This window comes from Netta rufina (assembly GCF_964035555.1).
Source record: "Netta rufina genome assembly, chromosome: 3".
NCBI classification, from domain to species: Eukaryota; Metazoa; Chordata; class Aves; order Anseriformes; family Anatidae; genus Netta; species Netta rufina.
This window is the reverse complement of record NC_140125.1, coordinates 62,839,484-62,853,255: the sequence shown is the minus strand read 5'-3', so window position 1 is coordinate 62,853,255 and position 13,772 is coordinate 62,839,484. Positions and strand designations below refer to the sequence as shown.

Here is a 13,772-nt window from a genome sequence, read left to right as displayed (position 1 = left end):
TGACTTCATTTGTCTTTGCTTCTTGGTTTGATAGAGCGATGGATTTTCACTCAGATTATTTTTTTGTTTTGTTTTCTGGGGTTGTTTTTGAGCATGAGGAAAAAAAGGCTGCACAGATTAGTCTTTTAAATGTTCTATTAAACAAGATGCATACAGATTTCATGGTATTACACTTCATGTCACCTGCAGTAAAGGGGAAGACCGGCTTGTTTTCATTCCTCAGCTCACTCTCAAGAAGTTCTACAGAAGTTCTACATTCATAATGTATTTTTTATAACTGCCAGCTTTCTGTCTTCTCTTTATTCATCAACACAACGGAGGCGAGCTCTAAACCTGTCCTACCTCACTTGCCTCTAAGTGACAGCTCAAAAATTGTGCAATAATCCACCTGAACAGACAAGAGGATCCACTTTACAGAAGAAGCATGGGTTGGGTCATCTTGCATAATTAATTACAGAAAATTATCAGATTCTCCCAGTGAACCCTCATTCTCACACTGTACTGCCTCAGGCTGTTTTTACTCCTCCAAGTGACCAGGCACGAATGGATCCAGAGATAATGAGCATTTTTCATTAAAATTGCATAGAATAACCACCATGTAAATCTCATAACAAAAGCCACAAGTGTTCAAAGCTTGTCTGCGTGACTCCATACATCAGTATCCAGGGCAGAGCCACCAGTCCTCAGCCCTAATGCTGATGCTTCACTACAAGACAAATTTTCTGGACTCTCTTCAGGAAGGAAGGATTCAGTGGGAACCCCCTCAGGTGCTACATGTTCTAACCTCTTCCCCAGCATTTGTAAATGAGAGATTAATGGATAATTTTTAAGGCTTATCATTCCTGATTATTTTTCTCTGAATCATTCCAACCACGCTCATGTAATGCACTGAACTGACATGACTTTATTTTTCAGCATCACCTACTTGAAGTTCTCTTTACCCCCGGCTGTGAATCTCACACTTCCACTACTCCTTCTCCCACATTCCCTGTCACTTCCCTCTGTTTCTTCTGGGATGTCCCTCTGCTCCAACGTTGTTCTGAAAGGCAGAATAAAATCCGCTTGTCCAGGGGACAAGTCAGGAAACGTGGCATCAATATACTTTTGAAAAGCTTCTCTTGTTGCTTGTATTTCATTTTCCAGGCTGTCCTTCCACGCTGTCATCTTTTCCAGCTTTTGCATGAGAGTCTTTACCTGTTCTTCTGCTGCTTTCAGCGTAGCCATCACTTTTTCCAGCTCATCAAGATGTAGGATCTCTGCTTCTTTGAGCTGCTTTTCAATCTCAATCTGATTCTCTTTTTGTTTGATGCTCAGGGCAATATTCATCTCATTACATTTTTCTTTGTTTAATTGATCTATTCTCTTACGATACAGTGCCTCAGCTAACAGGCTTTCTTCTTTGAGTTGCTCTAGGTGCTTTCTATTAAAAAAAAAAAAAAAAAAAAAAGGAAGAAAGGAAGAGAAAAATGGCAGAGAACACCTGCTATTAAATATTATTAAGAAGAAAACAATTTAAGTCTATTCTAAAAACCTTTCTTATTCGACTACAAATACACGTGAAATCAGAATTTATGTAACAAAACAGTGTAAAAGAAGGACACTGGTAATAGAGAAGGGTAGCTGGTATCCAGCTGCAGAAGATTCTGCTTCTGCAAGTGTCTCCAGTGATATTTTAATCATGATTACTTCCAAATGAAAAATATAACTGAAAGGACTAGTGTTTCATGCTTCATTCAGGTCTCTCTTTGAGCTGGCATTTAAGTTCACACTAATTTTCAAATAGAGATTTAGCAGTTCTACCCCCACGGTAAAAATGCTATCTTGAAATGAAATCTGAGAGCTGATTTCTAGACTACAGATTCATCCACAATTTTTTATTAGGTTGTCCTGACAACATTTTTGTACAAGCAGGTCAGTAATAAAGGGCAGAATGTATAAGCCAAAATATTATGGGTGCTGTTCACCAGAGCTGGCGTTCTACTAACATGAGAATTAAAGAGGCTAGCTAGTTTATGCAGAATGTGATTTCTCTCTGCCAGGAAGGGCAGGTGTTAATAGTGAAAATGAAGGTACTATGAAGGTACTATGTAGTGGATCAAAATTTGAGTGTGACTCTGTCCAGAAAAAGTAAAACAAACAAACAAACAACATCTTAAAATGGAACACTCTGGAAGAACCGATCTTTTCACTATGAAACTATAGTTATTTTGTCATTTGTGCTCTCAAAAATGAAATGCATTCATTTTTGTGTATTGGGGTGTATTACTATTACAAAATCAAAACTGTTTGATTCACAACACTTTTTCTATATTTGTATATCCTGCTCCACCCTGCAGATCTCCTTAGAAACACTTTTTTTTCCCCTCCAGTTTTGCACAGTTGTCAAGAATGGCACAACAGGCACATGACCCATTTCCAATTGACTGCAAATGAGATATAAAAAGCAAAACTTTGGGGTCCTCAATTTGATTTAGGATACTTGCATTTAGGAATAAAAATACGTTTCACTTTTACATGGAGTCAGTGAGGCAGAGAGAGCCTAGGACTCTTGCTAGTCACTTGATAGTTCCAAGTAGCTTTTTTTTTCTGAAGAGTCTATTGATCTTTTCCTAGAAGACCAGCTACACTGATGAATTTTTTGTTGTTTCCTTTAGCACATCCACCAGCCGAGTCAGGGGAAACACTAAGAGCACCTGTGCTGCCTGGCTGCTTCGTTCAGTGCTGCCTCCCGCTCCTGCTTCCTGGCTTCTGCCACCGCTTGAATCTTCTCCTGCGCGCACTCCATCAGGGCACACCGCAGCCTGTGCGCCATGCGCTGCTCTGCAGCTTCGGCCTCCCTCCTCTGCTGCTCCTCCATGTACTGCTGCATCTCTGCCTTCGCCTTCCTCACCGCTTCCTTGAGTAAAGTGAAAAGTAGGTGTGAGAGGCAGGATTGTTCAGTCATCTTCAAGCAAAGCCTGGCAAAACAACAGCCTTCAGGGAAACATTACAGGGCAAGTGCAGTGCCTCCTTGCAGGGTCTTAGCTTACAAGTGGCCAGAGCTTATTCAGCAGCTCAGGATTGTGGTGTAACAGGGGTAACAGTAACTAACATACTGCAATACATGCAACCCCAACATTTGTTGGGGCTGTTTTTTAAATGTTTTTAAACGTTCGGGTATCCTTATGACTGCCTGGTGCCAGATCTGGAAGTGAAAACTGCCATTTTAGTACCATGCTTTCCACAAAGCTTCCCAATTTCATGCCCTCTGCTTCCACGCAGCCCCCCTCACCACATCAGTCCCATTGGATATCTGCGTAACACCTTGCTTGGCATTACTAAGTGCTTCTCTGCATCTTTGATCTCCAGCAAACAGGGCACTAACACTCTTGCTCTGTCCTTAAGAGCATCATTCCACATCATCCATGTGTTCAGCTTAAGGCGCTAAAAGGCACTGATAGATTTTTTGTTTCAGCTGTAGAATTCTGCCTCTGCTCTGCACTTGTACTGTTTGTATGGGGAAAAAAAAAAAAAAAAAAAGCTCATGTTCAGACCCTGAGCACTCAGGTCTGCAAAGATATGTAATAGGCTTATGGCAAGTAATTGAATGGTTAAACACGAGGAACCCAGCCTCTGCCAACTATTGTTGGCAAGTGCTGTGACAGCAAAAGACAGAGCTGCCTTGGAAAGCAGCTCCGTAAAAAGAACTCTGCCAGAAACTTCAGACCACTGTAAACCTCGCTGCTTTTGCTCTTGAAATGCCAAGCACACTGCTTTGACTGTCTGCAGCATAAACAGCTAGCTGTTTAGAAACTTGCACACGATAAAATTCCGAAGGAAAACGCTCCAGTGAGCGATTCCCTGGGGGCACCTCATCCACTGGCAGGTGCTGAGCAGTGCCTGGCCGAGGAGCTCGTGGATGCTGTGTCTTTGAGTCTTCTCTCAGACACCCAAAGAACCATATAAAGCATGTGCTAAGCGTATATAGAAATATAAAGCTGCACTTGGTGTGCTTAATTTAGAAATATACATATGCTAGTAGTTTTCCTTCTCCACCGCACCATTTATGCTCCAGGTTCAGTAACTCAGATAATATCTAGCTTTACAGGTACAAAGCTTCAGAACACAGTTAAAGTTAAGCCTGTATTTAACTGCCCTTTAACAGGCACCTCATCAGCTTAAGCAGCTAGGGCCGTATGGGGAATTTCCAACAGGGCCCACAAACTTCATTCAATTACAGAAAAAAGTGAAACATGCTGAAACTGAACTAAAAATCCAGCTAGCCCAAGCTCACATCCCACCTGGCACAAAGGAAACCCAGTCATCTTTCAGGCCAACCACTTCACCTGACGTTGGAGTTCAAACCTCAAATGAATGAAGGTCTTGGGTATGGCAAGCATCAGAAATACGTATATTTTAACGTGGAATGACATTCCTGGTTGTCAAAAAATGATTTTGTCATGATGGCTACTTCCGAGGCAATAAAAAGCAAAGCAGTTCATACCCTTATTTCCTTTCCAAGTTTTTGTTTAAGGTCTTGTACAAATGTATTGTGGTTAGCGGCTGCCTCTTTGAGAGCTTTATCCACTGCATCTTCTTTGTGCATTTCAGCCTTTAAAAGAAGTTATTATGTAAGTATAGCTGCTCGTGCTCTACTAATGCCCTATTAAGATAAAGCAGAGGTTATGTAATCAATAGTTCTGTATTTTCTCTTTAAAAAATCAGGGCAAGTTAAATTTAAAGCCAGACAGCAAAGCGCATTTTGGCCCCTCTGGCAATTTAATAAGAGCATCTCATTTAACATTTTAACATCTTGTTAAAAATGTGCTCAACAGCAATAGCATTGAGCTGCCACCATCCGTACATATAACACAAAGGGCAGTTTCAGAGTCTTACACAGCACTGTGGGGAACGGCGTTACCAACCATTAACTTTCGTGCTTTTTAAAGGCCATTTTCTGGCCAGATGTAAAATTTGGTGTTGATTCAGAGTAGGCTTTGTTGGGATCAGAAACTGGGGAAATATGTGCACAGAGAAATCTGTGAGCAAAGGATGAGCAGAAATTAATGACAGCTCTGTAGGAGTGACCTCAGAGGTCTCTATTAACTATCTTTATGCTAGAGCAATTATTCCAAAACATCGTTGTCATTTAAATGACAATGGTGCAATTTAATTTACCTGAGACCAAAGTTCAGCTTTCATTTTTTCGATGCGCTCTTGTATCTCTGTTTCCTTCCTTTCATGCTGCTCTTGTTGAATGCTCGCTCCAATCTCTGTACAACCAACAGAAGCGAATCTTGCTCAGTAAACGAATGAATGCTGAAAACTCTGCCCTGGCCCCTTTGGTCCCACAGATAAACACCACAACACTAAAAGGCTGAAACCCAAGCACTTTCATTTCACATATATTTATGTACTGGTAAATATATTATTGCTTGCGTAGTTCCACAAATGTAATTTGGCTTTAACAAAGGGCCTTGCCCATGGAGTTAGGATAGGAAACACAAAAAGACTTAGGTCCTTGGCACCGGACTTCAGAATAATTCAGTCTTCTTTCTGAAGGTGCTAATTTGAACTTCTCAAAGCTGAGGAAGGTGCTCAGGTGCCTTCATGCAAATGACAAATATTCCTAGGTGGACATTTTTTGGGTGTTTGGAACAGGGCATGCACATACAAAACTCCTTCTCCGTCTTTGAGGCTGCTGTGCTCATGCAAGACAAGACCCAAGGAAGACCAAGTGCTGTGGGAGCACAGTGAATCCCTTCTGCAAAGGGGGACTGGAGCAGCATGGAAGCGTGCCAAGCTGCTTCACAGGGTCCAAGACACGGGCTGCTTCCTTTAGCAGTGTGGATGGAGTCTAAATAAAATAGCTGCACCACCACCTCCTCCTGTGGACTTACTATGCAAGAAATTAAGTAGCTTTGCTAACTCATTCCAAAGAATGATCTTCAGCACCAGTCGTTGCCCACAAGAGGAGAAGCTGCTGTAGGGGAAAGTGGATAAAGTTGACTTTCTGCAACCCCAAACTCCCCCCCAAAAGTGGGATTTCAGATCCTCCCCTCCTACTCGGTGCCTGACCTGAGCACTGCTTTGGATCCCATTCTCCATGCTTGGCGGGGCTAAGAGCGACATATTGTTACCCGGCGTTAATAGGAGAACAAAAAAGCACCAGAGCCATGAGACCAAGCTGTCAAACAGCCACTGGAGGGCTGCGTCTTGACATCAGTCTTCTTCCCCATTCCACTTCTCGGGTGGGCAGAGCCCTTTTGTGGAGTTCACACGAAGCACACGTGAAATGGCAGCAGGATGGGGCACAGGGGCCAAGCGACTGCAATCAGCAAACTGAACAAGTCCAGCAAGGCAGAAACCTTACCAAGCATGCTGGGCCCTGCCTGCATCGCTTTGCCCCAGCCCAATACGCTAAGCAGCAGCGAGAAAATAATGTAAGAAGACTTTCTGAGGCCTTCTGCATGTGGTTTATGTTGTGTATGTCAACACAGGGCTGAGGATTTGTCTCCTGAGGAATGTCCGGCATTCACCCAGTCCCTGGGGCTCTCAGCACACGGATCGATGATTTCTTGGCATTGTTTAAAGCACAAACCAAGCATACTCCTCGTGCACCACACGGTGATTAAAACGCACAATATAATTTCTACAAAACTTTACACCAGTGATCAGAAACCTCTGGGATAATTCGGCATAGCGTATGAAGGTGCTGCAGGCTCCTGTTAGATCCTCAGACATGGGACTCCCGCCACACGCTTCCCCTCCTCATTTTGTGGTGCCAGAAAAAATCAACCCACAGCTCTGGAGCGTGTTCCTATCAGCACAGCACGCTTCGGAGAGGTTTGTCAGCTGCTTACCTCTTTCCAAAAATTAAGACAATAATTATGCTTATTTTTATTTTTCAAGTTGTGCAATGTGTAACAGAACACAGAGATTTAGGATAACTATGCTAAAAATAGTAGGATGAAGGATATTTTTGGTCCTTATTCCATCAAAACTCTTTGTTGACTTAAACAGAGTTTGAACCCGGGCTCTTTAGAGGCTCAAACGATGGTCAGCAGCCAGAATCAGGTGTGAGAAGTTAGGAATCGGGTTTAAACATCCCAGCTGCGTCCTGTTGAAGGATGAGGGGATGATCTTTGCAAATGCCAGACAGGCGTAGTTCTTTCCAAAGTATGTGAGCTTTGAAAAACATTTGCAAAGTCTTACAGTGAATTCTTTTTTGCACCTCATTATGCACAAATCTGAGTGCGTTCATGCACCACAGGACAGCTGACCCCGCCTCCCTCTGAACACGCAGCATTTATTTATGTTCAGGAGGTCGGTGCAGTTTCCTTACCAAGATTCGGGTGCCTTCAGGACTCTCAACAACACGTGGATACTGCCACACTTGGAGTTTTCCTAAATCTGAGCTCGCCAGGAAAGGAATTCAGACAGAAACTCACCCAGTATATCACGATGAGTGTAATACCGTGTCCTGAAGGGCTTATACTCCCGGATCCGATCAAAAGTGGCGTTAGAAGGCGGCGGTGGTATTATTTTTGAACATACAGCGCAACAAACAAAAGATTCCAGATCCGGACTTCTAATCATCGTGGTGTTCTAGGATCTTTCTGTAACACACTCACAAAAACGCCAGGACTCTGCTCCAGAGAGCTCTCTTGCTCGCAGGCGAAACGCTTCTTGTTGCTACAGACAACACGCAAGCCAGAGAAGGGAGACAAATCACCGGCTGGTGTTTTGTATTATATGAAGCTTTTGCCTTCAGATTCAGACTCGCGCATGCTGAGAGCTCGGTGGCAGGCGGGTGATGCAGGCAGATGATGAGGGAGGCTGGTATGAGGTGACCCCTTTCAGCCCCGAGGCGTAGCAACTGTTACCAGGCGGGACTCGGTGCTCACAAAGCTCCGGCAGCGGGCTCAGGCTCTGTAGTGCCTTTTTTTGTTGTTGAATTTCCACGATTCCTGCACAAACCGTGTCCTCGGAAGAGGTTTGAGGAGCAGAACAGCCACTGCTTCAGATGTTTTAATCATAGCGTGTTGTTGCCCTTACTGGTAAAGATGTGAAAGCAGAGATGATGAGGGACTGGCAAAAGCTGAAAAAGCCTCTGCCCAGGAAATCATTTTGTTGCAGTTCCTGTCAAGCCAGCTATCATGCCTTGTAAATATTTATTGCTATACTGAAAACTAAATTCAGAATCAGGGAGAAAACAGAGAAAACAAGGAGAAAACAGGGAGAAACAGGGCAAAAGAGGCTGTATCGGTGCTGTTTACTTACCCTCCAGATGCATAAGGGGAACTGTCCTGTTAAAGTGAACAAATTGTTACTGATGTAGTTTTGTTTGGTGTATTTTTTTCACTTAAATCCCAATTCACACACAGTTTTTATGTGCATAAATAGCATTAAGAGTCACCTGTGCAACAGCTACCACAAATAAATACAGAGAAGATACTTGAAAATATGAACAAGTCTCAATATTAATCCTTCCTCCAGTCTGGCCACCAAACATACAAGACTCGTGAATTTTAATGATCTGAAGGGAGCTAAAATCCTGTGTAACCCTTTTTACAAGGCTATTTGTAATGATCCATCACATCCTACCCCCAAAAACATATTTTACAGGTTATGCAGAGCATCTGATAGTTCTGGGTATTTAATCAATTTACCAGGAAATTCTTTCACCCATCACAAGGCAGGTAGTCTGCTCACCTGCAAGCCTTTGGATGTGCCCCAGAGCCTTGCTGTTGTGATGTTTCTAGGCTCACGAAGGGGAATACGCTTTTAAAGGCTGCAAAATGCTTTTATACAGCTTCATCAAAGGCAGAGCTCACTTCCCTTCCTGCGAGGGAAGCAGCTAAACCAAGGCCAAGCTGAACTTTGGATACCGATAATTATAAAACATGGGCAGGAAGAAAAACAGAAAGGCTCAAAACAAAGGATTTAGATGGAGACAGAGAAATCCCACAGAGCTACCGCTGTACCTCAAGGCAGCCGGTCACCTTTTTGTTATCTTCAATTAAAAAAAAAAACAAAACAACACAAACAAACCACTTTCCAAACAAAACAAAACAGAAACAACTCCCAGAACAGGAAAGCAGATGCCCTTTCACATCTTTTTTCTTCTTTGGCCTGACAGAAGCCACCTTGGCCAGAAGGGTTCAACAAGGAGGACTCTCGAGTTCTTGGCCACCTGTGGTGACGGTGTAAATAAGAGTTGCTGAACGGAAAAAACGCGACCAGAACAGTAGTAAGGGTGTGAGGTGGAAAGGGCCTGGCCTGGCACGCAGCCTCCCACCACGTGCTCTGCCTAGGAAGCTTCTGACACACCGAAGTTGCTGGAGAAGCAGAGGAGAAGGCCTCAACGCTGCAGCAGGAAAGTACCCACCCGTACAGTTGGCTCAAGGCGAAGGGAAGCAGGAAAGCTCATGCTGGGCAGCCTCACGTGCTAAGGAAACGCCACAACTACTACCTGCCCTGCAGCCACCCTCACAGAGGCACCATTTGATAAAGATCTCTATCAGATCTCTCTTGCTTTAGAATTATTTTACTTTTAGCACTGCCATTATCAACTGTCAGCAGGTCAAGAGACCAACTTTTGCTTTTCACACAGTGCACTATATCCTCGTGCTTAAAAAATAAAAGACAAAGCCCCGCTTTCACTCAAGGAAAGAGAAATGACTTGAACCATTATATGAATTTATGAGGCATTTACCAGTCTAGACTGCACATCCAAGTTAATCGTGTCTCTTCTAACATACCGTGGAGATTGCAGATGACAATTCTTAAAACCAGTTTTATGTGTGTGTATATCATAATTACAATTTATTTGTACAGGCGCAGTATTTTATAATGGCACCTCAATTGGATTAAATGCCAACAGAGATATTTAAGCATTAGTTTAGTGAGGAGATGAAAAAACAGTAGTTGCCTCGAAAAGTTCTGTGAACACTTTGCTTCTTTCTTTTCTTACGTCATCAGTCCCACTTGGAAGTTTTCCTCCTCATGTATCTGGACCCCTCACTGTCGACTGCTTCATAGAGCTCCTTTTTATTCTCTGCTGTTGCGTGCAAGTAACCAAGGTAGGCCACGCAGAGGGTAATTGCTACGAGCCCGAATGCCATCACAGGTTTGTTCTGACAAGAAAAAAAAAAATGCATTTTAAATCACAACATTTTTCATTCACCACAAACATTACGTTCTTCAATCTCAGCTTACAAATCGAAGAGTGAACTACTGTGATGTCTGCAACAATTACCATGCCTTCCTTCAGACTACTCCAAATGGCTTTGACCAGCAGCAAGAAGAGAGACACAATTTTCACAAGGCACAAGGAATTCCCTCTGAAAAAAAGAGGGCTCTTCATTTCTGGAACATCCCAGAACATCCCACTGCCAGTGCACAGGTCCCTGTGCTGCTTGAGCATGGCTGAACTGGCCACAGCCAATTTCTAAGGGTAACTACTACAGACCTCTACCAGAATTTATCTGGATATACTGCTGGGACAACACAATCCGCTCCTGCCAAGTAACCTTGATTACATTTTTCTAGAACAAATCACTTATCATCACCAGATCTATTTTTATTATGTGCACAAAATTTCATCAGAGCTAACAATACTAGTAGATTTTCTAACAGCACAGAACCAGGTGACTCAGTCCAACAAAATGTGTGAAATAACTTATGCTACCTCTGGTCAACCAAGATGAAACTGACTATTTTACAAACAATTAAATTAACTCATTTAATAAATGAAAGAAAAACTGCATATACATAGACGGTAATAGTTTTATGAAGGATATAAGAAAGCGCACCAGAATTTTGGATTCCTGAAACTTTTGGCATATTAAAAACAGAGAAAAAGAAAAATCCAAAATAATGAAAAGCTACCCAAAAGCCCCTCCTTTCATATCAAAAAGTTTCCATTTTCTAATTTCTTCCTTTTCAAATATTAAAGAGGACTGCTGTGACTTAACCCGTCAAATCACGAGTAGTGACAAATTATTTTCTTCCTGAAGTAACTCAACTAGGTACTAAATAATCAGACAACGTAATAGTGAAATAAAAGCTGGAATAAACAATGCAAATTCTGGGCTCTTAACAATCAGAGTGGAAAAAAAGCAAAAATATTTTTAGTTATGTTACTGGGTGGTTTGCATAACAAGAGAGTTATATAATGCACAAAGCACTGCGATTATCATTTTAAAGCAAATGTGTCTCTCTAAGCACATTTAGTTTCTCTCCGAATAAGCCTCTTACAGGTTTGATGAAAAGCTCGGGGTTCACAGCTCGGAACAACATAGTTGTCTGAACACCCCTCAGTCCTGGATTCCTCCCTTTGGGTTTTTCATTCTCATTCAGAGGTTTGCTGGAAGACATTGTAATTGATGTTGAACACTTCCTAAAAACAGAACGAAAAATAGACGTCATTTGCATTTTAGAAATAATAATAGAAATACACTGAGCATGACTGCTCACTCTGCTTAGCTTGTCTTCTTCCACTGTGAATTTTAATTTGTTTACGTAATACTGACTGCTTCTGGTGTTAGGTCTAAGATTCCCTGCTTAAGCACACTGATTTTCAATCTTGTCAAATTTGCACATCCTAAAACACACTTCTGGCAGCGTGTAGTTTTATACACTAAATGTATGCCTGGGCTAGTTTTTGTTTCTTACCTTTGGCTAACGCGTTAGCTACCTGCACCCCTAGCACCAGCCTATAAAACACAGTCAGAAAGAACCTTGAAAGAGCTTTGCCACGAGAATCAGTGTCATGGCAGATTGTTTTATTTTTTATTTTTTTAATCTCACGGGTGACAGGACAGCCGGTGTGGGGCCACCCCAGCGAGGCAGCCACCACCCCCCCCCCCAGGAGCCCCCGGTCTCATTTCCAAGCACAAGGGCACGTCAGACTCGGCGAGAGGCCACCACCAGACCCTCGGCCAGGGTCTTCTCAAGAAAAATAAATAAATAAAATAATAAAAACCCTGTTAGAAGCGACGCCCCTCAGCGGCCCCTCACGCGGCGGCGGGCGGCCGTTAACGGCCACCTCCCCCCGCCCTTCCCCCACCGCTCACCTCCCGCCGCTGCCGGGGCCCTCCCAGGGCGGGAGGGGGGAGCGGGGCGCGCATGCGCGCTCGCGCCCCCTGCTGGGCGGAGGCCGCCCCGCGTCCCCTCAGGGCTGGGGTGCGGAGGGGGGGACACAAAATGGCGGCCCCAAACCCTCCCCAAATTCCCCTCTGTGTCCGTCCTTATCTCCTCGATCGGGAATCACACGTGCCTCTGGAAGTGCAGTCCATCTGAGCAGGAAAAAAAAATTAATAAAGTTTTGATTAAAGCTTCCCCTTTCTGTTATTTGGATCCACAATTTAGATTTTGGGCACCCCAGTGCACTGCGCTGCGGTGTTTTGTTAAAATTATCCAGATGAAGCCTCCATGGTGAAAATAGGCAGGCAGAAATGCAGTGTGATGCTTAACATTGAAGTTTTGGTATCAGGAGAGAATTCAGTGTTTAATATCTGTGTTTTCTGTCAACATTTAATTCACAACATACCATCTGCTAATCTCATAGCTATTGTTTTGGCAGCATATGCCGCACAGCTGATTTTGTTCAGAATCCACTGAGTAGAAAAAAAAAAAAAGTCACTCTGAGTGAAGATGATTGCTCTCACTTGTTTTGGGTCGTGTGTAATTTAAAGAAGCTAATACCAAGTCTTAACACGACCCTTGTGTTTTGGGGGGTATCTTGCTTTCTTGAGGTAAATCAGAGTTTTTACAGTACTGCAGGAGACATTCTGCATATATCTCCAAAGTAATCAACACATTTTACGTGGGGACACAAAACTTTTACATCGCCACCATGAGACATGCTCCCTTATCAGCACATGCACCCCTTCACAGCAGTTCATGCCATTAACTGACCGCATCCACGCAGATAAAACTCCTGCCTCAAAGTCAGCCTGGGCCATTATAATATTTTCCAGGTCGTGGTAGGATGGGTTTATGCCAGAAAGTGCAGCCACTTGGCCATGCAGACAGATTGTTAGGCTGCTGGTACTTCTCTGGCGCTTCCCATCTTTCCTGTAAGGGGCAGGTAGGTCCCACAGACATCGCTGATGGGGGAAGAAAGCACACACTGTACAAAGAACACCCCTGGCTGAAGGGAAGATGTTCTCCATAGGATGAGTTTTGGGATGAAGCATTATGCATACAAAGAGAGGGGCTGAGAAACGGGGTTGGGCTTTGGTGTGAGTGCTGTTGCTCAGCATGCATTATGCAGGTGCTGAATATCCAAATTAGCTCTGCAGTGGAGGGAAGCTCGGGCTGCTTGCTGTTTCTAGTTTTGCTCCATGGCTGTGGAAAAGTGTTTTATTTTGTCTGCAGTGTGAATATTATGTTGGTGTATGACACTTCAGGAAGCTGAAAAGCTCTGTCCATCAATGCTTATAAAGTTGTCTGGCATCTTTTTTTATAGAAGGTGTTCTTTAAAGGGTAGAACTGTAAAAATCTGTGGTATTTCTGAGTCCTTACAAGTCAGCCATCATCTTATTATCTGAGTATCTCTCCTGTAAAGTCAACGCACACACACAAAACCCTCCTTTTCAAAATCCAAGGCTGTTACTGAGATTTATTTTCCTTTTAAGCGAATTCCTTCGGGATTTCGCTTTCGCTATTGTGCTGTGTGCTGTGGCCATTCAGAACTTAATAGCAGCTCCTGCTTTTCCCGAGACTCGCATCCCCTTATCGTTTGAGCCGCAGAAGTCTCTGTGGAGGACAGAAGGGATCTGATA

At 43.3% G+C, this 13,772-nt stretch overlaps 2 protein-coding genes across 3 annotated transcripts; both read right to left on the bottom strand.

Moving 5' to 3' along the window:
• Window positions 1–799: 799 nt before the first annotated feature.
• Window positions 800–7,578, bottom strand: LOC311208016 (uncharacterized protein C6orf163 homolog; the record flags this gene model as incomplete). The annotated part of the gene is made up of 5 exons (XM_084284433.1): window positions 800–1,420; window positions 2,694–2,896; window positions 4,484–4,591; window positions 5,158–5,279; window positions 7,431–7,578. 5 exons carry the CDS (start codon window positions 7,576–7,578, stop codon window positions 922–924), a joined length of 1,080 nt encoding a protein of 359 aa, XP_084140559.1. The 3' UTR covers window positions 800–921.
• A 2,086-nt stretch (window positions 7,579–9,664) lies between these two features.
• On the bottom strand, window positions 9,665–12,110 carry SMIM8 (small integral membrane protein 8). Of its 2 annotated transcripts, none has more exons than XM_084285407.1 (3): window positions 12,060–12,110; window positions 11,242–11,383; window positions 9,665–10,118 (listed from the first exon to the last, which is right to left on the bottom strand). In XM_084285407.1, exons 2-3 carry the CDS (start codon window positions 11,359–11,361, stop codon window positions 9,960–9,962), a joined length of 279 nt encoding a protein of 92 aa, XP_084141533.1. In that variant the 5' UTR covers window positions 11,362–11,383; window positions 12,060–12,110; the 3' UTR covers window positions 9,665–9,959. The 2 variants fall into 2 exon arrangements, with proteins under 2 accessions (XP_084141533.1, XP_084141534.1); XM_084285408.1 differs by lacking the exon at window positions 12,060–12,110 and adding an exon at window positions 11,969–12,047.
• Window positions 12,111–13,772: the final 1,662 nt, after the last annotated feature.